Raw genomic sequence first — 24,043 nt, forward strand, 5'->3', positions numbered from 1 at the left:
TTGGGTCATTTTTCAGTGGTTTTGTTAGTGTGTGCAGAATTAATTTCCTAAAAGGAACTGTTCCAGTTCATCTATCAAACAGATGACCTCACATCACTGTCACGCATTTGTATTTGGGAAGAGCAGTACAAAGATTAATCAGTGATGAGGATCCTCTCATAGACCTGGAGCCGAACGGAGAGTTCTAATTTTTCTTGAAATAAAGGTGAACTTTTTGCCGTCTCTGTGATTACAGTAACTTGATACAAGAACCAGCAGAAATGATGTCATTTGGATTTCATTAAACACAGTCTCTTGGGCTGGATTTGCAGGGCTGACCAGCCCTGAAAGCTCGGTTGTCATTAGATGATCGCTTGCATGTATCAGAAATCATTTTAAAACCTCGCCACACTTAGTCTTTTTTGAACACACACTTTTCCAGCTGGGCTGAGATGTTCTTGAAACCCCGGTTGTCTTTGATGCGTTTGAAGACGCGATAAATGTCGCCTTCTTACCTTGTTCACGTGACTAATAATTGTATTTATATTAACCATTTCTGTTCCGTTCCTGACACCTGAGAATATTTTGTTGGCACTGTGACGGTCAGCGTAATGAAAATGTCCACGGTTTCCACGGAATGCAGATTTTACGCACTACGTTAGCGTGAGATGGCAATCTGAAGGCGAACGACCACAGATTCTTACACAGATGAGTTTGATGCACAACATTTATCACGAAGACTTTGCTGTGATTAATGTGTGCAGGAGACGCTTTTGTGCTTCCTGCGGAGCACTGCTGACTCGACGATCGTCCTGAGGAGCAGCAGCGTGGGGTAAATGGATGGGAGGGTTCACTGGGAGTGACGAATGAATGAACAGCTGGATGATGGGATTCAACAAAGACATGATCTGAACCGATTTGCACCGATTTGCAGTTAGTGCAACACTATCAAGCCTGCCCTGATATTTCGCTGCTGGCTCCCGTCTTTTGTTGACATCATAAGCGTGTGTGCGACGGCCCGCGGTCCTCTGCAAACTGTCGATATTTTCCTCCCCTCTTCTACTTTCATTTATTTGGGGCAAATTACTAGAACCGTCTGCTAAGAAGGAATAAGAAGACGTCGTGCAGGTCGGACGTCCTTATCTGGGTCTCCCACGTCCTTCCCCAACGAGGTATTTATTCTTCCACACGCATCCATCATGGTGCTTCTTATGTTATATGCGTTTGTCTTCGCAGAGTCCATTTAATCACCCTTTGGCATGCACGCTGCCATCAGATACTGGTTACTGTTATTGTGTAGCTTCTGTGTTAAGGTGGCCTTTAGCACAGCATATGACTGCCCGAGTGCATGTTTAGCTGCCCTTAAAGACAGCTTTTCTGGTTTCACTGCTGTCAGTCAATGGAAATATTTTATGTGTTTCATATCTTACATACAGAGAAACCCAGTTCATGCTGCAGCAGCCCTGTAGTTACACAGTAGAGGACGTTTACAGGCGAGCACCAGCAGCAGAGTGAAGTGGCCTTGATGGTAGATCCTTTTATGCAAGTCAAATCCTCTTGGCATGAGCTGTTTCTATGGTGACAGAGATTCACCAACTGATATGAATATGGAAAAGATTACATTTACTGAGATGTTAATCAGAATAAAACTACATGTACAGTCATGGTTTAAAATAAATTACACTCACTTTTAATTCTAAGGCTTTAGAAAAATCTGGTCCTTTGCAGGTCTCAAAATGCAGTAAACATAACCTCAGATAAACTACAAAAGCATGTCATAGTGTTATATTTATTTAACAAAAAGTAAGACAGAATGCAAAAGCAGTGTGTGAAGTAGGCCCTTGCTGTTTTTTCATAAGAATTGAGAAGGTAGGTAGCAGCCAGGTGCTGCTAATCAGATATTTTTGATCATCAGGAATTATGACCTTCACTGTCAGAAAAGAGGTTTTTCCACTTTATTGTTCTTGGGTATTCAGTTGTGATAACACAATGCCAAGCAGGAAAGACATCGGAAATGGTCTCCCAGAAACAGTTGTTGTTGTTCAATAATCTGGGACGTGCCATTTCCAAACAATTTGAAGACTATATTTTTACAGTAGAAAAATTATTCACAACTATAAAATACTCTGGATTAAACCAGCTCCAGGAAAACAGCAAACACCAGCTGTTCGCCCTGAGACAAGTGGATAATTTGTGAAAGGTACAAAAAAGCAAGAGAGGGTACGATCACATTTTTATGGAACCCTTTAAGTTTCTAAAATCACTTTTCACCACAGCAAAAAAGGGAATACCTGAAGACAAGGCAAGAACTAGACACCCATTTTGACAAAAGTATACAATGACAAGAATTAGTTTGAGCCAACACCTAATCCAGCACCCATAAGGAGACAGAGAAGAGTAATATGTTTCTTCGAGAGGAAAAGGTTGAGGCTCCCTAGATGTTTGAGGAGTATTGAGTTGTTTGGCCAGGAAGCACTTTTTCTCCATCAAGCATGATAGAGGTAGGCCTTTAAGTGCACTAAAATGAAACGATTATTAGAATCTACAAATACAACAATCAGAGTGGCTGCCATTTGTGTGAATGTGTGTGTGAATGGGTGGATGACTGAATGTGTAAAGCGCTTTGGAGTCCTTAGGGACTAAGTAAAGCGCTATACAAATACAGGCCATTTACCATTTATCTATAAACAGGGTGAATTTGGAAAGCTGGGATTGCAAATCAAGAAGCAAAATCTGATTTTCTCCATAGTGACATTCTTGGGAATACACCTGGGCGTAGGACATAGAACAGAGGTGGGGGAACTCCAGGCTTCAAGGGCTGGTGTCCTGCAGGTTTTAGATATCATCCTGGGTCAACACACCTGAATAAAATGATTAGTTCATTACCAGACATCTGGAGAACTTCAAGACATGTTGAGCAGGTAATTTAGCCATTTGAATCAGCTGTTTGGGATCAAGGACACATCTAAAACCTGCAGGACATCGGCCCTTGAGGCCTGGAGTTCCCCACCCCTGATTTAGAAGCATGCGACAACACTTTGGGAAAGCATCTGCATCAGACTGTATAGAAAAAGTCATGGCTGAAATCCACTAACAAGAGGAAACATCAAGATGTGCTTGGGCAGTATCCCAGGTGAAACATAGGTAGTGGATGAAATGGTTAGGTGTGGGAAAAATGGAGTACCACCTCAGAAGAGTTATGAAAGAGAGAATGTTTGGCTGTATCATCAGATCAACATACAAAACGCTCTGACGGTGTGAAGTACATCATATTAACTGATACAACTGAAATGATAAGGGGAGAGTATTCTGACAAAGAAGCAACAAAGCTGCAGTTCTGGACTCCCGGAGTGGCAACTTCAAGTACCCATTGAAATTGCCATTGCTAACTTAAGATCAGACATTGTACTGTGTGGTAGTGTGTTGAACTCACACTGTGCTGCCTGCTTTATTAAGTTCGCAGTGCCCTGGGAAGATGTCATAAAGGAAGCCAATGGGTTGAAGAAACTACGGCGTAGTGAACTAGTAGTGGAAGCAAGGCAGAGAGGCTACATGGCAAATATCTCTACAATGGAGATTAGATGCAGAGAATTTCTTGCATCATCTCAGTAAGACTCTTGAAAGGCATATGTATTAAAAGATAGACGCTGCAACTACCCATGAAAAAGAAATTGTTGGCAGTACATTTTTAAATCATCCTCTGATGAGCAACCGTTGAACCATGAAGAAACTTTCCTTAACTTTATTTGCAATGTATAAAAGCAAAAGGGAAAAAAAAGAATAATTTTTAAGAAATAATTTAATTTGTAATTCATGGATGCGTTTTCTAGCTTTTATTTTTACAGTATAAATATATTCCTTATGCCAAAATGTTGATTCATCTGGACGTAGCGTTTTCAATGGGAGAAACATTTTGTCACTCATTGAAGTGACTTCTTCAGTCTCAGCTGACTGCAGGTTTCCCCAACTTTATAAACAGTACATTTGTATAATGACTGAAACCAGCCCACTGAATAAACAGTGAGCTGTGAGGTCAGTTTCTTCATCATTGAGTGAATGGAGCTCAGTCTCTGTCTTTCTCGCTTTCTCTCATCGATATGGAGGTAATCATTCAAATAAGATATTTATATAAATATATAAGATATTTATATTTATAAGTAATAGTCTATAGTGAATAGTAGCCTATCCACTGGTCCAAAGTTTAATATGCATATTGAAGGACATATCCTGGTCAAATATGACTCAGATATTGTTCACAGTACTGGATGCCAAGGTAATGCTTCCTAATGTTCCTGCCTAGGAGAAGTGTTTATAAATAATGTAAATACAACTGGTCTCAGCATAACACCCAGAGGAAGTTCATAATTAACCTTAGCCTGTCAAGAACACTTTCCTATTTACATGAATAAACTGGAGTTTATTAGATACAAAAGATATTCAAACCCCTGCAGCACAGTACCTTTGATACCTGTCGCTTGTTCTACTCTATGTAGTAAAACATTGTGGTCAATAGTATCTAATTCTGCAGTGAAGTCTAGCAGGACAAACGAAAACATCAGTTCATTGTCAGAGAGGTCATAGGATCATTCTGAACTTTCTCTAGTGCTGTTTCTTATTGTAATCAATTCTGAATCCTGACTGTCAGATTTTAGAAGAATCAATTCAGTTTTATTTATTTTATATAGCACCAAATCACAACAACAGTTGCCTGAAGGCACTTTATATGTAACATAAACGCCCTACAGTAATACAAAGAAAACAGAGAAAACCCCAACAATCATGATCGCCTATGAAAAAGCAGGAAAAACTTTTTTAATTCTTTTAACAAGACGAAACCCGCAGAAGAACCAGGCTCAGGGAGGGACAGCCATCTGCCGCGAGGAAGACAGGAGAAGACATGCTGTGGAAGGGAGCCACAGTTGTTAGTTAATAAGAATTAATGATTAAATACAGAGTTGTGTACAACTACATATTGAGTAAAAAGGTGACTGAAGAAGAAACACTCAGTGTATCATGGGAATCTCCAGCAGTCTATTTCTTTTGCAGCATAACTAAGGTAGGACCTTGTATGTGAGGAGCAGGATTTTGAATTCAATTCTGGATTTAACAGGGAGCCAATGAAGACAAGCCAGTATAGCAGAAATATGCTCTCGTTCTCTGTCAGTACTCTTCCTGCAGCTTTTTGGATCAACTGAAGGCTGAGATATTGCACAAATGGAAGAAATCATTTGTTTGATATGCACATTGAAGGATATATCCTGGTCAAAAATGACTCCAAGATTCCTCACAGTGTTGCTGGATGCCAAGGCAATGCCATCCAGAGTAAGAATCTGATTAGATACCATATTTCTAAAACTTCCAGGGCCAAGTACAAAAACCTCCCTTTCATCTGAATTTAGAAGCATTTAGCGGTAATCCAGGTCTTTATGTCTTTAAGACATTTCTGTAATTTAATTAATTGGTGTGTGTTATCTGGCTTCATGGGTAGATAAAGTTGGGTGCCATCTGTATAGCAGTGAAAATGTATGCTGTGCCTTCTAATGATACTGACTAAGGGAAGTATGCATAATGTAAACAAAATTTGTCCTAGCACTGAACCCTGTGGAACTCCATAATTAACTGTAGTGTGTTAAGAGGACTCCACATCTGCATGAATAAACTGGATTCTCCATAATGACTTAAAGGTACTCCACTCCATTTAATATCTACAGCATGCTCTAATCGCTGTTATAAAATATTATGGTGAATGGTATCAAACACTGCACTGAGGTCTAGCAGGACAAGCACAGAGATGAGTCCACTGTCAGAGGCCAGTCGCTGTACTGTGATGAGCTCTGAAACCTGACTGAAAATCTTAAAATAAACAATTCCTCTACAGATGATCAGTTAGCTGTTCTACAACTACTCTTTCAAGAATTTTTTAGATAAAAAGAAGGTTGGTGATTGGCCTATAATTAGTTAAGACAGCTGAGTTAGCCTGTCAGCCTGGCAACAGTGCTGAAAAGAAACATCAACATGATTGTAATGCAGTGGCAGGAACTTTCTGAGCAACATTATAAAGAACAGTGAGCCAAAATTGACAAAATGTGGTTCCACAAACCACTAAATCAAATGGGATACTACATGCTGCTTTTGCATTTTGGCTTTGTTCTTGTTCAGTTTAAGTAAATAGGAATTGTTCGGAGTCTGAAATGTCACTAAAACAATATGCCAATGAGACCTTTGACAGAATCCTAGGATGTATCCATTGGATTGTATGGCTCAAGCTGATTTGAAAAATGGTTTGTTGTTACAGTATTTTATTTTCAGGCTAATTTGTGTAGGAGGGACTTCCTCCTCACTGACCATTTTACATATTTTTGTTTGGCCTCAAAACAAGTCAGAAGAATGCTGATCATGACTCATTCTGTGTTCTCATCTTTCTCAGTTGTGTCTCTTGACGTGATGGCTGTGTTTTTGGTGCTTCTTCTCTCCACGCTCCTCCTGTCTCTACACTCCACTCCTCTACGAGCCTCTCCTTCCTGCCCTGTGGGCTGTCGCTGCTATAGTCTCACTGTGGAGTGTGGCTCCACAGGACTGAGGGACATCCCCAAATACATCCCTTTAACCATACAGGTAGGATCGATGCCCTAAGAAGATTCAATTTAATTCAAATGCAAGAAAGTAGTCCTATATATTTGTTTAATGTGAGCATTAAAGGTCTCCAAGATTCCGCACAGTGTTACTGGAGGACAAAGTAATGCTATCCAGCGTGAGAATATGGATACACACAGTGTTTCTAAGATTGTTAGGAATAAGTACAATATCCTCCGCTTTAGCTGAATTGAGAAGCAGAAAATTAGATGTCATGCAGGCCTTTATGTCTTTAAGACATTCCTGCAGTTTACCTGGTGGGTGTCACTCCGTTTCATGGATAGATAAAGCTGTGTGTCATCTGCATGTATACATGTATGTATACTGTGCTTTCTAATAATACTGCCCGAGGCATGTATAATGTAAATAAAATTGGTCCTAGCACAGAACCCTGTGGAACTCCGTAATCTAAGTGCAGGGAAAAGTCTCCCCATGTACATGAACAAACTGCAGCCTGTTAAATAGATGGAGCTCTTCAAATAAACAATCTCTCTGCACATGCCCAATTAGCTGCTTTACAGCTACTGTTTGAAGAAATTTTGAGATAAAATGAAGGTTTGAGCCTATTAATAGAGATAGATTGATCAGAGCATTAATCACAATGTATCAAATGTTTTAAGACACTAGTGACTAAAACTCCTCTTTTGTCCCTGCTCATCTCTCCATCCAGACCATCTTTCTCCAGGACAATGTGATTGGTCAGATCCGTCGACAGGACCTCACCATGCTGAAGCACCTGCACTATTTGTACCTGCAGGTAATAAATGCACATACACTCTTAAACACTTACACTAAGACTCTTTAGCCTTCAGTTTTAATCTGTTGACTACATCACAGTTTATACTAAGTATGGATTTGTATACATTCTAGCAATGGTATACGCTGTGCTTACTTCACTCAGTAGTATCAAATTATAGCAAAGTATTACCCTCCAAAATGTTTTAATGCAACAGAGGAAGGATTTCACTGAACAGGTTTAAGAATACAGCATGGTGGATGTCTTGTAAGGCTGCAGCAAAAGGTTGTTATTGCTAACTAAAACTAAATTAAAGTGGGTTGAAATTTTGGTTAACTGAAATAAAAATAAAAACTAGACTTTTCAAAATACATTGCCAGTCATGGCAAAAACCCATATAGGCCAAAATTGTCTCCAAAAGCAGATGTCTACCAAATACATGGCCTTCTATTTATACTCAAATTACATTACAGTTTTCATTGTTTTTAAAACCCAGCAGTGCACCTGCAACCACTTCAGAGTTTGAGGTATATTATATTAGAGGGCACTACTGTCACCATGAGCTGCTAGCCTGCAGCAGAGATAAGTAGTTGTAGACATCTAATGAACTTACCTCTTTCTGACTCCACACCGCCAGAAATGTTTAATTTTCAACTCTGTGGTCATCATCTCCAACCAAAGCTGAGAACATGTATAGTAACACTTTCCTTACTCCAGCAAACAGACATTAAGAAAATCAGTGGCGTTACCTCTTATGAATCTATTCTATGTATTTTTTGAAACAGTGAAATTGTGAATTGAGTCACTCTCCTCCTTGTGCCAAAAACACTGTCAAATGTTAGACTGCTCCAAAACAAAAGGATCACAACAGAGAAGACAGAAAATGTGTTTCAAAGGCATCATCAGAAGTATTTTGAATTTGAATTTATTTATTTAAAAGGGACAGTGCAGTTTAACATAGTTCAAGTACAAAACATGAAACTGATGTAACGCACATAAGTTTATAGCTATTGCTAATTTTCAACAATAGTCCCTTGTTGGGCTTACAATCAAAATAGGTACATTTTACAATAAAACATAAATTTTCATAAAACCAAATGACATCATAGTAGTGGTAGTTCCAGGAGATTAACCAGAAGCAGACATTTTTCTAGTTTTCTTTTCATGTCCCTCTTCCTCTAGAACAACACCATCTCAGCCGTGGAGCCTGGCTCTTTCCAGAGCCTCGGTCAGTTATTGGAGCTAGCACTGAATGGAAACCGCATCCATTTGGTGACAGCTGACATGTTTCAGGGACTCGAACATCTACGCATTCTGTACCTGGCACGAAACGACATCACACGGCTGCTGGACTACACCTTCCGTGGCCTACCGGTACAGTCTCACTTTCCTGTTCAACACAGCAGCTTTGCTGAGCCCTGTATGAAGCTTCATAGATAATGTACATCATTCTCTTGATGTCTCAGCGTCTGCAGGAGCTCCACTTACAGCATAATAGTATAGAGACGTTAGCCGACCAGGCTTTAGTTGGTTTGACTTCTCTGGCTCTGCTGGACCTGAGTAGGAATAACCTCCACACAATTGGCCCTGCAACACTGCGGCCTCTAGTGAGCCTGCAGGTCCTGCGTATCACAGGTGAGGCTCCTTTACTGATGACATTGGAACCCATGTTGTGTTTTGGGTTTTTTGTTGGGTTTTTTATACAGTTTCATGCATAATAACATCTGTTCACTGAGTTACAGATAGCTACTCATGTAGAGCCTAGTAATATGGTAATTAAGTGGCTTCTGTCTTGTGCTATGCTGCAGATAATCCATGGCGCTGTGACTGTGCATTGCACTGGCTGAGGACCTGGATTGATGAAGAGGGTCAGCGTCTGCTTAGCTCTGCAGAACGTCGACTAGTTTGCACCGAGCCACCACGCCTGTCCCATCTGAGCTTGGTGGAGGTTCCTCTCAACAGCTTGGTCTGTATCCCTCCCTTGGTGCAGCTGGAGCCCAAGAGGCTTGCAGTGCATCTGGGAGAGAGCCTCAGGGTGTCGTGCCATGCCACTGGTTATCCTCGGCCACAGGTAATGATAATTAAAGTGAAATAAAGTGGTAATTAAAGTTTTAATATTCTTTTAAATTATTTTGTTTTCCCCACCATTTGCCATAAGTCCTGCCTATCAAATGAGTGAATTTGTTTGTACTGGTCTTCTTTGACTGTTCCAAATACACTGCATGTAATCAGTGTGGTCAGCTAAAGTGGTTACTTCAATTTTCCTCCTTTTTTCATTTATTTAAAACATCTTGAATGAATCATCAGTTACATACTCCAGTTCAGGTTGACAGTACTGTAACAGTAGTATCTGTTTTTCTTTTTGTACTGTAATGGTTTATCCGTTGTAAGACCACTGAAGAAAGAAATGTCAATACCTTTTGCAGGTGACCTGGAGGAAGGCTTCCCAGGGTAAAGTAGTCCTTTCTCCCAGAGGCCTGGTTCAGGAGTTGGATGCAGGTGGAGGTGGAATGGGAGGAGCAGAGGAGCCCTCGCAGGAAGGCAGAGTCAGTCTCCAGAAGACTAATGGCGAACTCTTTGACCCCGACACTGGCAGTGGCATGTTGTTTCTCAGTAATGTAACTGTGGCTCATGCAGGCTTCTATGAATGTGAAGCATGGAACGCAGGAGGTGTGGCTAGAGTCACCTTTCAACTTGCCATCAACTCATCAACATCCTCCTCATCTTCTTCCTCCATCTGGGCTTCATGGTCCCAGGTGTCTCTACCGTACTCACCTGCCTGGCCTCGACTGAGGAGCCACGGTCCTGCTTTGGGCTCAGATGTAAGCCGGGAACCCCTATATGCTCTGGGCAGCATGGCCTTCAGTGCTCTGGGAGCTGCCACTCAGACTGCCATTGCTGTGGGCATCTCACTGCTGACTTTGACTGCTCTGCTGCTAGTCGCCATGATCTACAGTCGACATCACCAACGGGACAAAGAGGCTGATGGGGCTGAAAAGGTGCATATATGTTCAATACTACAAATGTGATTGGCATATTTAAAAGTAGAATAAAGGCATTTATCCTCATAGTAGATAGGAATTTATGAATTACTTTTCAATTATTTGTCTGTGTCAGTTTAACACAACAAAATCAGAGGAAGCACAACAAGATGACAGAAGTAAAACTGCATTGACACACACAAATGTTTTGTCAGGTGAGCATTTGACATGGACCATCTGTTTGTCGAAAGAGTTTTGTTACAACTGAAGTAAAGTGCAATGTCGAAAATACAGACAAATGTATTGTCCATGTAAACAGCGTTCATGTTAACAAATTTTTGGCACAAATGGTACCTTATGACCACATGTGTCAAGATATGTTTTATGAGCTTATGTTACAATCAGTGTATCTGGTTCAAAATAACTGTTCTTGTTATAACTTTAAAATTTGTTATGTGTGATCAAACAAATCTGCAGCAGTCATATAACAATAGAGATACACACAACCTGATGATGTAGATGTGGTTTTATGTATTTAGGTTTGTTCAACAGTCTACATGTGTTCTGTGGACTGTGGAGGAAACTTTTCCACATCCCTCGGAGTATCCTCTGGGGTATGCTTTGGGACCATGGTGTGTCTGTCCTATTGCTATTGCTATTACAGTAGCTTGGTTTACATTGCAAGTCCGACTTGTTCACGGTGCATGCTGGACTCCACCAGGGCTGCCCTTTGTCACCAATTACGATCCTACTTTTAAATATCCCACAATTAACCGAGGAGTCTAAGAGTAAAGTGTAGGGCTTGACCTTATGTGTTCAAGACCTTGTATGGAAAAGGATTTTAACTTTGATTCTGGATTTCACATGGAGACAATGAAGAAAAGCCAATATGAGAGAAATAAAACTCTCAGTGCAGCCTTTAACTGAAGGCTTTTTGGGGAGTTTTTAGGACATCCTGATAATAACGAATTACAATAATCCAGTCTAGAAGTAATAAATGCATCAACAAGTTCAGCATCACTCAACAAAGGATGTTTCTAATTTTAAAGACATTGCACAAATGGAAGAAATCAGTCCTACATATTTGTGTAATATCCTGGTCAAAAATGACTCCAAGATTCCTCACACAGTTACTGGAGGCCAGTGTAATCCCATTTAGATTAAAAGATGGGAAGTAATGAAGTACAAATACTTTGTTACTGTACTTAGAATTTTCAGGTATCACTCTGTAAAGACTGGCTCACAGCTGAGCCAGGGACCACACCTCCTCCACACAATATTTTACTTGAGTAAAGTACAACTACTCTGTATTCTGATAACTTTTTACTTTTACTCCCTTCATGTTTAAACAAATATCTGTACTTTCTACTCCTTACATTTTCAAAACAAACTCATTATTTTAGGTTCAACTGTATCATCTATAGCGTTTATAATCCGAGTTAAAATGGGCCGGAAGGGGTGCAGGTTTCCGTAAGTTGTGGTTGTGGTACTTTAGAATCTAGCTACCTCTACACAAGAGGAGGAAGCATGAAAAGAGTGCTATTTTTAAGTAACAGGTAATTTGAAGTTCAATGTTTCTATCAGCTCAACAAACATCAGCAAGCACACAAACTGTTTGTGTGCAGTTTGTTGCACTGTCTGCTAGCTAAAGGAGAGAAAAGAGTGCCAGATAACGTCACTCGATGTTGGACGACAGGAAAGGAGAAGAAGAAGAAAGGTTAGATTTAGAGAAAAGTTGAAGTACTGAAGAAACTTCCTTACTCAAATAAAACTGAAAAAGTACAGGCTTTAAAATGTACTTCAAGTACAAAAGTAAAAGTAGCTTTTAAGTAGAAGTATAGATATTTGCATTAAGTATAGAACGCCTGTGCTTCTGCCACCTCTGTTCAGGGTAAGCATACGTTAGACACCATATTTCTAAGATTTTACAATACAATTTTACAAGTTCAATAACCTCAGTTTCATCTGAATTTAGAAGCAGGAAATTGGAGGTCATCCAGGTCTTTATGTCTTTAAGACAGTCCTGCAGTTTAGCTAATTGAGGCTAAATGAAGATCTTCTAAATTAGTGAGATGCCATTTTCAGTGTTGATCAATTATTAAATCTTTTACTAACAGGGACTAAAGTTTAAGAATCCACAGTTTTACTCTTTGGTGCTATATTGTTCTTTCTTTGTGATTTTTTTTTTTAATTTATTTATTTTTTTATGTTTTTAAATCATTTTTGCTAAAAAAAAAAAAAAAAAAAAAAAAAAAAATTGGTTTGTTTTTGGTGGTCTGGGAGCAACTGCAGTCTCTAAGGGGATGGAGTTTAGGGGATGACAGAAGGAGACAGGCTGCAGAGAGATGTAGACAGCAAGTCTGCTTCATGATCCCAACTCCAATTCAGGAATCCTGGCCTACAGAGCTGAAAACAGGCTACATTTATTACAAGAACCATTATTAATAAAGGAGGCCGAGGAGTAACTAAACATCTTGCACATGGAGCAAGAAGGTGCAAGATGGACGGGTGAAGATGCTGTGCTTATAGCAAGTTAGCTATGAGCTAAGCTAAGCTAGCAAATCCCTACAGACACAATGACTAAATACTGTGAATATATTTAGCAGGTGATTTAACAGAGTTTGCTTTGGATAAAGCAGATGATATTATGAATCATCTGCACTACAAAAATCATCTTCATATTACACTATGAAAAAATATGTTTTCCAAGAGTTTAAATTAAATGGGCTAGCTACACAAAACACAAGAAGTGATAGTGTACCACGGAAAGAGCAAACACCAGGTGAGAGTGCCACCAACCAAGTTTAAGTATCTTGGGATCTTGTTAGTGAATGAGGCGAGAAGAAAGTGAGAGATTAACAGATGGGTTGGGGCTACAGTTGCAGTGATGCAGATGCTGGACTGGTCCATTGTGGTAAAGACAGCTGAGCATTAAAGAAAAGCTCTTGATTTATGTCCCTACTCTCTCCTGTTATCATGAGTTCTGGGTAGTGACCGAAAGAATGAGATCATGGAGGCTAGTGGCAGAAATGAGCTTTCCCCACTGGGTGGCTATCTCACTTAGAGATTTAGTGAGGAGTTCAGTTATCTGAGACTGGCTCAGTTTACAGCTACTACTCACATTGAAAGGAGCCAGATGAGGTGATTCGGACATGCCTCCTGGGCACCTCCTGCATGAGGTGTTTTAGGCATGTCCTACCAGAAGGCAGCCCTGGAGCAAACCCGGGACATGCTAGAGAGATTAGATCTCTTGGGTGGCCTGGGATTGTCTCAGTGTTCCCCCAGATAAGCATGAGAGGTTGGCTGGAGAGAGGGAGGTCTGGGCATCCTTGCTTAAGCTACTCCCCCAACGACCTGGCCCAGGACTAGTGGAAGAAAATAGATGGATGGAGGAGTAAGACTTGTAATTTTTTAAAGAGGTCTTGAGCAATAGTTCTCCAATCCATCTGAAAGTAGTTTAAAGTTTTTCTTCGGCCATTGGCAGATTATGTTCAGTCTAGTTCTTGTATGTGATCATTTTCAGATAATGTTATTAGTCAAAACTACTTACCACTGACCTGTGAATCACTCAAACATACAGGGAACCTAACATGTATATTTAGACCCCTTACCAGCAGCCTGTGGCAAAAACACACACGTATTTTTTGTCACTCTTTAGTTGAATCTACCAAGTAATGCCACACATAACTCAATTTGACAGGTATAAATTAGTATTTTTGTGCTAGCAACTTCTAAAGAGCTATTAGCCTAAATCTTGCATATCCCAGCGTGGTTTGCAGTCTATCCTTAAAAAAACTGAAGAATCTACGTAAGATGAAGATGAACAATATCTAAATGTTTATGTCTTCAAGAAAAAGGGGAAAAATCCAGCAAAGACCTGACACAGGACCTAAGTAATGTATCTAGAGCCTCTGTTGTAAAGCCTTATCAGAAACAATCTTAGTGGTTGTCAAGAAGCCATTTTTAAGGAGGGAAAGACTGAGGTGTGTTACACAAGACCTGAACTAAGAATCATTGGCAACAAATCTGATGGAGTGATGAATCCAAATTGTTGGTTCAAATTGATATCAATATATAGATAGAGGAGGTCAGGAGTTTGATGTGTACAACCATTTGTAAAACATAGTGGAGACTCTATCAAGGTTTGGGACTGCATTTCAGCCACTAATGTTGGATATTTTGTCAAAATTGATGAAATCTTGAGCACAGAGAAGTATTGTAAAATTTTGATTGACCAAGCAATATCATCAGAAAGAGTCTGATTGGCAACAACTTTATTTTTCTGCCAGATAATAATCAGAAACACAGTGCCAGAATACCTGGATAGGAAAATACAATGCAACTCTATCAGTCACTGATAGTCTGATGAAGAGCTTTGTGTTGAGTTTTCTTGCAAAATATATAAAAAGAGGGGTGACTCAAGACTTTTGCAGGGCACTGGGAATTCAGTAAGAATCCAATAAAACGAAAGAAAATGAAATCAATTAAATGGGGGCAGCACTGCAGTGTTTATCACTGAGGGTCTTGGATTTGCACCACCTTCCACAGTCCAAATGCTTGTCTCTAAATTACCTGTTGGTCTGAATGATGTTCTGTCTCTCTGTGGTCACCTGAGCACGGGATAGGCTGCGGTCCCTACATGTAACGCCTGTTTGAATTCAGTTTAATTCAATTCAATTAAAGTCACCTCTAGGCGCTTTATATTGTAAGGTGGTTTTTTTTGTCGTTTACATTGTCATATTAATGAAGGTGAATTTGAATTCACAGGAGGAGAGCATCTTGTATGTGAATGACTACTCTGATGGCCCCACTACCTTCGCCCAACTGGAGGAGTATCGTGATGAGCGTGGCCATGAAATGTATGTCCTCAACAGGGCCAAGCCTGTGCTTCCTCCTGCTCTGCCAACAGCTGTGTCCACCACTAACCTGGGCTGTTCAGCACCATCCGATACCTCCAGCCACACCCTCTCCTCGGCCCCTGGCCAGACCATGAGCCCCACTCTGGCCCCTGACAAGCAGCAGCAGCAGGATGGTGACATACGGACCATGAGGAGAATGGCAGGGGAAGGAGGGGAGGCAGAGCCCGTGATCACATTAGAGGCAGAAGGAATGTTTCTCAACCACACAGGCCTCTTCATAGACTCTCCCATTGCTTATGAGATTCACTGCTAAAGGAAGAAAGCAATCCTGGAAGACAGAGCAAAATATGTGTGTGACCCAGTGGTTTACAGCTCAGCCTTTCTTGTTTATGGACTAACAGGAGGCCATTATTGGGATGTACCAAAAAAGGCACAGAAGTACTTTTCTGTGTGAAAGGATTTTCCTTCTGCAAAACTACACTGACAAATGTTAACGGAGTCAATTCCAGTACAAAGCAGAGCTCAAAATCTGTCTGACCTCTAAAACACAGACATACTGTGATGTTGTTTGCCAAAAAAGTGAGTAGGTGAGTGACTCGGTGGTCAGTCAGAGGCTCCTATACTCCAAGACATTAACTACAGCTTCACACAACTGCACTGTCCTGCACATGATTAACTTTCACACATTTTAGCATTACTGGTGTGCTAACATCTGCCCTGTCAAGACCTCAGAGCTCACTGGGAGGCTGAGTACAGGAAAGAGAGAAATCATGGCCCCCTCCGGTTCATGAATATGTGGGAAATCTGTGTTATATAGCCTAACTGCTGTCAGTGTCTGGAAGTTTTAATTTAATCCCAGGGTAGAAATACAGTGCATTTTGTAATTATATAACTGTGTAGAAAAATGTCAGTCTGAGTTTTATTCTCATTCTCTCTCATCATCATTTTACTCATCTGTGTTGCTTAGTGTCCTAACAGACACAAAAAATGAATCTCTCCTCTCTGTAGTATGAACTGAGCTCAGTTTACCCCAACTCTTTTGGATTTATTCGTCTTTATTGATACTAGCATGTGCGGTTGGGAATGAATCTGAGTTCCTGCTGAGTTTTCCAGTCCACACGGAGGCAGAGTTCTTAGCTGAGCAAAAAACATCAGCTATACGATACGTATTTGACTGCTTCTGAATGAACGAACTGTTGTGATTGAGAAATAAAGTTTTCAAAGCAGAAAGAGACAAGGCTCGAAAAAACAAGAAATGAGGCTACCTGACTGAATGTTTTTGCTTTTAAATGATCACGTGTGAATTATTGTTGCCTTTATAAACTGAGAGAATCTTTTGTCTCTTTTCTCCTGTTCCTTTGATCTGTTTTTATTCTAAACATGTAGTCTAGCTCTTTACAATGATTAGAACACAGCCACATATTATTTTTGTGGTATACTTTGAAACTAACCACATACTCGGGGTATGCTTTCGTTATGAACTGACTCACAGTTATGGTTAAATTACATACACTCACCGTGACATGGATTTCATGGTAATTTGGGGTTCGTTGCACGTGGTGGAACGATTGTACAACATACATCTTTAATGACTTTTAAAAACCGAAATCATTTACATTTTGTAGTAAGCGGTGTTGGAAGTTCTAATGTGTCTTTTACTTAACAAAGCCAAAGCCTTTTTTCGTTAGTGATCATGACGAACAACAACAACTAGTTTCTTTTTGCCATCATAAAAATGTTTTTTTTTTTTTTTAAAGAACCAGTATTTAAAACAATGGGGAAGTCTGAGGAATTCAGTGAAGATTTGAGGAGAATTTATATTTACACAAGTTAGAGCCATTTTTAAACAACTACACATTCCAAGGTCATAATTTCAAACATTTGTACATAAGTAGAAGTTATTCAGATCTGTCACCACTTTGTGAGGAAGAAAGCCCAAACTGTCACCTTCAGATCGCAGGAAATTCCACAAAGTCTACAAATAATCAACAGATTGGTGTCCTGTCCTGAATCACATATTGATGCTTATTAGAAGAATGGGAACATTTTTTTTGCAGTTTACAGGGAACAGTCCAGTCAAGGAATAAAGTTGCATCTAAGAATAATCAAGGATGGACAGATTTAAACACTACTGAAACATTTTAGACCCTCCTACCTGCACACTGAGAACCAAGGGATCTTTCAGGAAGAGTGATATGTTTGTAGAAAAACCTACCATGGCAATGTATCCCAGTAAGAACAGACAGACCTTTGCAATGTAGAAAACCCAGCTGCACAATGTAAATCACCTGGTTACTATAGCAATCCGCACAGTCTTGGTTTATGATACATGGCCCTTGTGTAAGTCCACAGAAATGTGGACAGTTATGAAAAGTGTGATTCAATTCCAATTTAATTTTATTCAACAAAATTGTATTTATTTAGCACCAGATCACAACAACCACAAGGTGCTTTATATTGTAAGGTAAAGATCCCACAATAACACAAAGAAAACCCAAAAAATCCAATTACTGATTTCTTAATGGTAGAGACTAATGAGGTTCAGATGTGTGTAAAATTCTGTATAAAACCAGTAAGATTTTAGGAACCAGTGGTTTACGATGGCAGAATGTAAATATCAGAAAAATAAAATACACCAAGAAGAAACATGAGCAGTCTGCTGATGCTGTCTACTTATCACCTTCCTAACTACTTGTGTTACACTGCCTCGCAGACTACAGCTCAGTGTTCAACACCATAATACCAAATAGTAAATAGACTGGTTCTTATATAGCGCTTTTCTACTCTATCTGACCACTCAAAGCGCTTTACACAACTAATTCATTCACCCATAAAGATAAGACAGCGTACAGAGCGGAGGCAGACGTTGTCCCGCTGGTGCTCAGAAAAAACCTGAAGCCAAACATCCTTAAAACAAAAGAACTCCTATGGGCACAGACAGGTCCCCTCCCCTCTCTTTATATGGAGAACAAGTGGAATGTGTCTCCGACTTCAGGTTTCTGGGCGCACACATCTTCGCTGAGCTCACTTTTTTCATCTGTAACTCCCGTAACACCTGAACCGTTTACTGAACTGAAAGAATTCCAAAGGTTCAAGAAAGCAGCGACTCTGCGCTTTTCAGGCGTATTAGGGTGATTACAGTAACCCCAGGCGCAGTGCTACAGCAGCCCTGCAAAGATTGGCTGAAAGAAGAGAGAGAGAGAGTGAGAGTGATGCAGGTCTAAAGAAAGCAGACATTTTATCATGCATTTAGGTTCATTTTGCAGTGTTGTTTTTTTTTTTTATTATTATTATTTTTGGTGTTTGCTGTGTTGTTTTCTGTTACTTGCCGAGATTTGCATGTGGCACCCTACCTAGATTTATCGCAATGACCCTAACATCACTGAAAAAGCACAGATTTGGTTTTAGGAACCATTTTTTGATTTCGCCAGTGGTTCAAGTGCTCAAGCAGAGTACAAACATGCCATGTAAGTACCAGTCCAGTTACCCCAAGCCCACTGTATCATATTACCATGTATCACGGTAATACAGCAGCGTCCGATTCTTTAACCTGCAAGGACCCCTGGTTACTTTTTTATGTTTTTAAAATGGCCCTTTTGGAAAGCTGTGTGCTCATTAAAATATTTATTTTTGGTGTGTTTTGCCTGGCTGAGCACTGAGCAAGTCTGTTTAGCAAGTGCTTAACATTTAGTGCATTTGGTCACTGGCATCAAGCTTACACGAGACAAAATTCCCATTTAGCAGCATCTTTTAGCTCTTTTAACATCTTGCACGGGGGGGGGGGGGGGGTTAATAAATAAGTTATATAACTGCCATTGTAGAAATATATAATGAAATTTTGTTCAGTGACAACCAGCTGCACTGGATAACAAGTATCTTTTTGAAAAGACACAAAATTGTGTCAAAAAGGTTGTTTCAAAGTGCTTTATGCTGTAACTACGTTGCAATGCAGAGTCAGCCCAAGGCATTACAAATACGAAGTGCCTGCTTAGGGTCCCTGAGGACAGAGGATTTATTTTTGCACGTGTGAGTGATAATTCATATGTTAAAGGTATCAGTGTACAAAAAAGGAGTATTATGCAAACAGAGGAATGTTTGTGTAGCGATTTGTCCTGCCCCTCCGCTCTGAGCTCTGCTGGTGTCCGATGAGCAGGCTGAAGAACAAAACAATGTTAGAAGAATATATCCTCTAGGCACAAAGTACGGAAGAGGATTGGGGCTACTGGGAAAAGAAAAGTGGGCACATCTTTTTTTTCTTTTCCAGAATTCTGACATTAAAGTTAGAATTCTGACTTTTTTCTCAGAATTCTGGAAAAGAAGAAAAAAAATGCCCACTTTTTTTCCGGTGGCCCTAATCCTCTTCCGTAGCAAAGAAAAAGAAGAGAGGGGGAAAAATAAAAACAAAAGCACAAACAAACACCAAGATAACAGTAAGTTTCCTCAAGTTAGGGAAATCTCTGTATGAATCATTGACATTTTGAGCCTGTAATTGGCTGTGAAGCAGGTCAGTAGGGATGGACGCTCGATACTGACTTTTCAATTCCGTGCCGAGTTTCTGAAGCACAGATATTTCAAAACACTGCTTTGAAGTGGGTTTCAAAACCCAGGTCACGTGATCATGACTAAATCCGAGATTTAGACAGGTGTCTTACCTGCTACTTCTAGGCAGTGCTTTGTGGCAGGATTCCTATTTTTAAGAACCAGGGTTGTTTGTATTTACTGAATTAATGTTTTTGATAGTATGACTGCTATTTATTACACGCACATGTATAAAAGAAAACAACACCTTATCTCTCATTATAATTACTGTGGACTGTGAAGACCAATACAGACTATTGACTATGGACTATTACTTAAACACTGGAATCCACAGTTTAATGAAATAAATATTATTTAATTATACAAACAGTAAACAAAAAAACAGCAAACATTTAATAACCAATCACAAAAGTCATGAGAAAAAAGTCGTATTACTATTTTAAGAAAAAAAGTCAAAATGTCAAAAACAACTGTTGTTTCAAGACAAACTGCCACAACTTACATCCTCTTTATTGCACAAGGGTGTAAGCATCTATATCCTTTGCAGTCCACTGCCAGCAACTTCATTATTTTACAAATCCACTCTTCCAAGTTTGTCTGTTTATCCGTCTCAACAGATCTTTTCAGTGTGCTTACACTCATCCCCAGCCTGTGTTTATGTGCTAAAAGAAAAGTCATTTCCTTCCTCTTTTAAAGTACAATTTCACTAACTCAGAGGGTTTAGCAACCATGGCAATTTGTCTTGAAACAACAACTGTAATCGCCACAATTTCTCAAAATAGATTTTTAACTTTAATCTTGAAATTTCAGAATAATATATACACATATATATATTCCGCCTGTGCGGAACTCATGATGGGTTCCCGCTTTTGGCCAACACCTGCGAGACATCCTCTCACCTGCTGCTCATTATCTCAGCATTCCTGATACTTCTGTGGGGCGATCGTGGCTCAAGAGTTGGGAGTTCGCCTTGCAATCGGAAGGTTGCCGGTTTGAGCCCCGGCTCCGACAGTCTCAATTGTTGTGTCCTTGGGCAAGACACTTGACCCGTTGCCTACTGGTGGTGGTCAGAGGGCCCGGTGGCGCCAGTGTCCGGCAGCCTCGCCTCTGTCAGTGCGCCCCAGGGTGGCTGTGGCTACAATGTAGCTTGCCATCACCAGTGTGTGAATGGGTGGATGACTGGATGTGTAAAGCGCTTTGGGGTCCTTAGGGACTAGTAAAGCGCTATATAAATACAGGCCATTTACTTAAGACAATAGATCGACGCTACTCGTTTCACCCGTCTGTGTGTGCCTTCAGTCTAATCTGTGTTCTCTTTATGAATAGACCTCCTACACCCATCTCTGTTCTTCCCTGGAAGTGATTGTCAGTGAGTTTGTGAGTAACTAGCAAATCGCAGTTTGTAGCTGGAGAGGAGTGAGCGTGACCCACCCTGTTCCCCTGGATTTCCTGGAGTCCAGTCTTCTTGCACTTTCTGTATATATTTGTGTTGTAAATAAACCCTTCTTAGTTCTACTTTTTCTCGTTTGCTGGTGAACTTTTTTATTATTACTTATTATTGCACTTGTTGTTACACATTGCTGTTACAGTTTATTTCAAACCAAAAATGTAAAAGTAGCTGACTCACCACACACACTATTAGACACTTGGAGACAATGGAGAAAACTTATGGACACGTGCACGCTCAAACACACACACGGGTGTAGGGATGGGTATCATTTAGGTTTTATCCGATACCAGTACCAAACCGGTACTTTTGAAACGGTGCCGGTGCTTAAACGGTGCTCGAACCGGTGCTTGAAGAATGAAGAACACAAACTTTGTCCAAAAACCTCTCATGTTTAGCTGTTTTTTTGTAAAACGATAACAATGTTAGCCTTTTCTGCAGCTATAAGGGATTTATGGCATCACTCTTGGCTGGAAGCAGTGCTTAATCAATGGGGGAAAAAAACACCAACTTTGTCCAAAAACCTCTCATGTTTAGCTGTTTTCCACTTTTTCTTTGGTCATTTTAGCCTTTTTGGCCAGGGTGAAGGGAGCATCTGCCATCAAACAAGAAGACAGCCGCATGTAACTACGACTGTGTTTGCTAGTTCACCTTACATGCATTAATGTAATAACGTGGTTAGCCTACTCAACGTAAATTACACACGAACAACATTAAGCTACTCACCCAGAGAAGAACGGCTGCTGCTGCCATCATCATCCTCATCATTTCTGCTACACTGGCAGGGCTAGGGGCCAGGACTCTCCTTTTCGGGTTTTTGGGGGATGTTGCTAACTCCAGGACCGATAACAGGCACCACACCCGCAGTAGATGTTGCACTTGTTGCAGGCTGCTGAGTTTGCATCTTTTGCTGTGAAGTACAGCCAGACTTTGACCGCTTCGCCTTGGGCGTTTTTAATCTGTAGCTCTGCTCTAAAAGAACGTACGTACCTGGACCCGCCTACTATGCTTGCAAAGGTAAAATGATTGGCTAGAATTCAAAGTGTGTGACATCTCAGGGGAAAAAAAGCACCGAAATAAAGCACCGAAATGTGCGCTGCTTTTCAGTCTGGTTACTACCGTTTATGTCAGAACCGGTGCCATCATGGCACCGGATACCGGTACCCATCCCTACACAGGTGTACTGTTACTTGTGCATATGTTGGTTGTTGCCATGGTTACTTTGTTTATTTTTGTTTTGTTTTTTCTTCAGCGGGTGTTGAAGCAGATATTCAGTGTTCTTTCTCTCTCTCTCCTCAGTTTTTCTCTCCCTCTCCTTCTGCGCACTCTCTCCCTAACTTCTCTTGTCTGCTGTGATAGACTCAAAAATTCTAGTAAAAGATGACGATCAACTAGACTATTACAGCAAATGGTCCATTTGGGAACGTAAATGTGTGGGGTATTTTTTGGCCTTCAGACAACAATTCTGATTCTTACATTGCTGGACAGGAACAAAAAAAAAAAGGGGAAAAAGCCTTATTTTTAAATTTAACTTCTGCTGGTAAATGAACCCGTTTTGTAGTGTGGGCGGTCAACTGGCTTTAAAACGGTCAATGTTAAAACATGTGACATTATGGTTCATTAACAGACTGTACTTTAGAGTAGGCAAACAAAAGCAGACATTCAACCTGAAAACCTGGCAATGGTCAAAAGCTGGCATTGTAAAGCAAAGGAACAAGTCTAACAGAGAAAGAAAGAAAAGAAAAATGCAACTTAAAAAATGTCATACGTTTTCTGTATGATATTTAAATCACACCACTCATCTGCTGCCAAAGATTTTCTTAATGAATACTACAAGCTGTATCTTTACAGTATGTTGCAAGTTACTGAATAATGAAAAGCGATGGTCATGAATAGTAAGATGGCTGTCACGGCGGGTGCGCCGGTGTGTTTGTTAGAGGGGACCCAAAAGGGGGGCGGGGGGGGCGGGGGCGGTGTATTACTAACCTTGAACCTTTCGAGGTTACAAAATGATGGCCAAAAATCTCAGCCTCGTGATTTTGTTGACTTTGTCAGAAAGCATGACATTCACACACTGCCGTTTGTGTTATAGTAACATTTCCAAAATAGATTTTTAAATGTAACTGTTCTTTGTTAGTGTTAATAAGTTTCCATGAACCCTGTCATTCATTCTGTATGCAGACCATAGTTACGTCTTTCCAGATAGATTTAAAAAGACTGTTTAACTTTAGCTTTCACTACTATAAACAAATCACTTTGACAAGACTAAGGAAGAATAGAAAAAAAGCAAGAAAAACAGGATTTGTTCTTTTAAAATATTTAGTAAACATTTATTTAACAACATTAAACATAGTTTATGTTCTGCACTCTGAGGAGGTACCGTAATTCTGTACTTGAGTAGAAGTAAATGGACTGGTTCTTATGTAGCGCTTTTCTACTCTGTCTGAGCACTCAAAGCGCTTTATACAACTAATTCATTCACTTCTTCTAAGTTTAAGTGCTGAGTATCTAACATTCATACTCCGATGGATGCATCGGAGAGCAACATGAGGTTAGTATCTTGCCCGAGGATATTTGGCATGCAGACAAGGAGCAGCCTGGCATCAAACCACCGACCTTCTGGTTAGTGGCTGATCTGCTCCGCTACCTGAGCTACAGCCACCCCGAAGTACAGATACTAGTGTTGAAAAATACTCCAGTAAAAGTTAAAGTACAGATTGAACTTCTTTATGCAAGTAAAAGTGAAAACGTAGCTCCTTGAAGAACATTTCTACCATCTATTTTTATGCAAAGCTGACTGAACCTTGTGCAATATTAATGTGACAATAAAATAATATTAGTAGATAGAAATACCAACTTTATTTCAGTC

The 24,043-nt window shown here is 40.1% G+C and overlaps 1 protein-coding gene across 3 annotated transcripts; it reads left to right on the top strand.

Annotated features, from left to right (window-relative positions):
* The first annotated feature begins 457 nt into the window (after positions 1-457).
* On the top strand, positions 458-16,525 carry LOC146369679 (leucine-rich repeat-containing protein 24-like). Of its 3 annotated transcripts, XM_084909387.1 has the most exons (9): positions 458-1,151; positions 1,416-1,507; positions 6,407-6,594; positions 7,283-7,369; positions 8,531-8,722; positions 8,815-8,983; positions 9,157-9,419; positions 9,775-10,347; positions 15,097-16,525. In XM_084909387.1, exons 3-9 carry the CDS (start codon positions 6,424-6,426, stop codon positions 15,499-15,501), a joined length of 1,860 nt encoding a protein of 619 aa, XP_084765513.1. In that variant the 5' UTR covers positions 458-1,151; positions 1,416-1,507; positions 6,407-6,423; the 3' UTR covers positions 15,502-16,525. The 3 variants fall into 3 exon arrangements, with proteins under 3 accessions (XP_084765513.1, XP_084765512.1, XP_084765511.1); XM_084909386.1 differs by lacking the exon at positions 1,416-1,507 and having other exon boundaries at positions 460-1,151; XM_084909385.1 differs by lacking the exons at positions 458-1,151; positions 1,416-1,507 and having other exon boundaries at positions 1,528-6,594.
* The last annotated feature ends 7,518 nt before the right edge of the window (positions 16,526-24,043 follow it).

Source organism: Perissodus microlepis, chromosome 17, assembly GCF_051167445.1.
Source record: "Perissodus microlepis isolate ML-2025 ecotype Zambia chromosome 17, ASM5116744v1, whole genome shotgun sequence".
Taxonomy (NCBI): Eukaryota; Metazoa; Chordata; class Actinopteri; order Cichliformes; family Cichlidae; genus Perissodus; species Perissodus microlepis.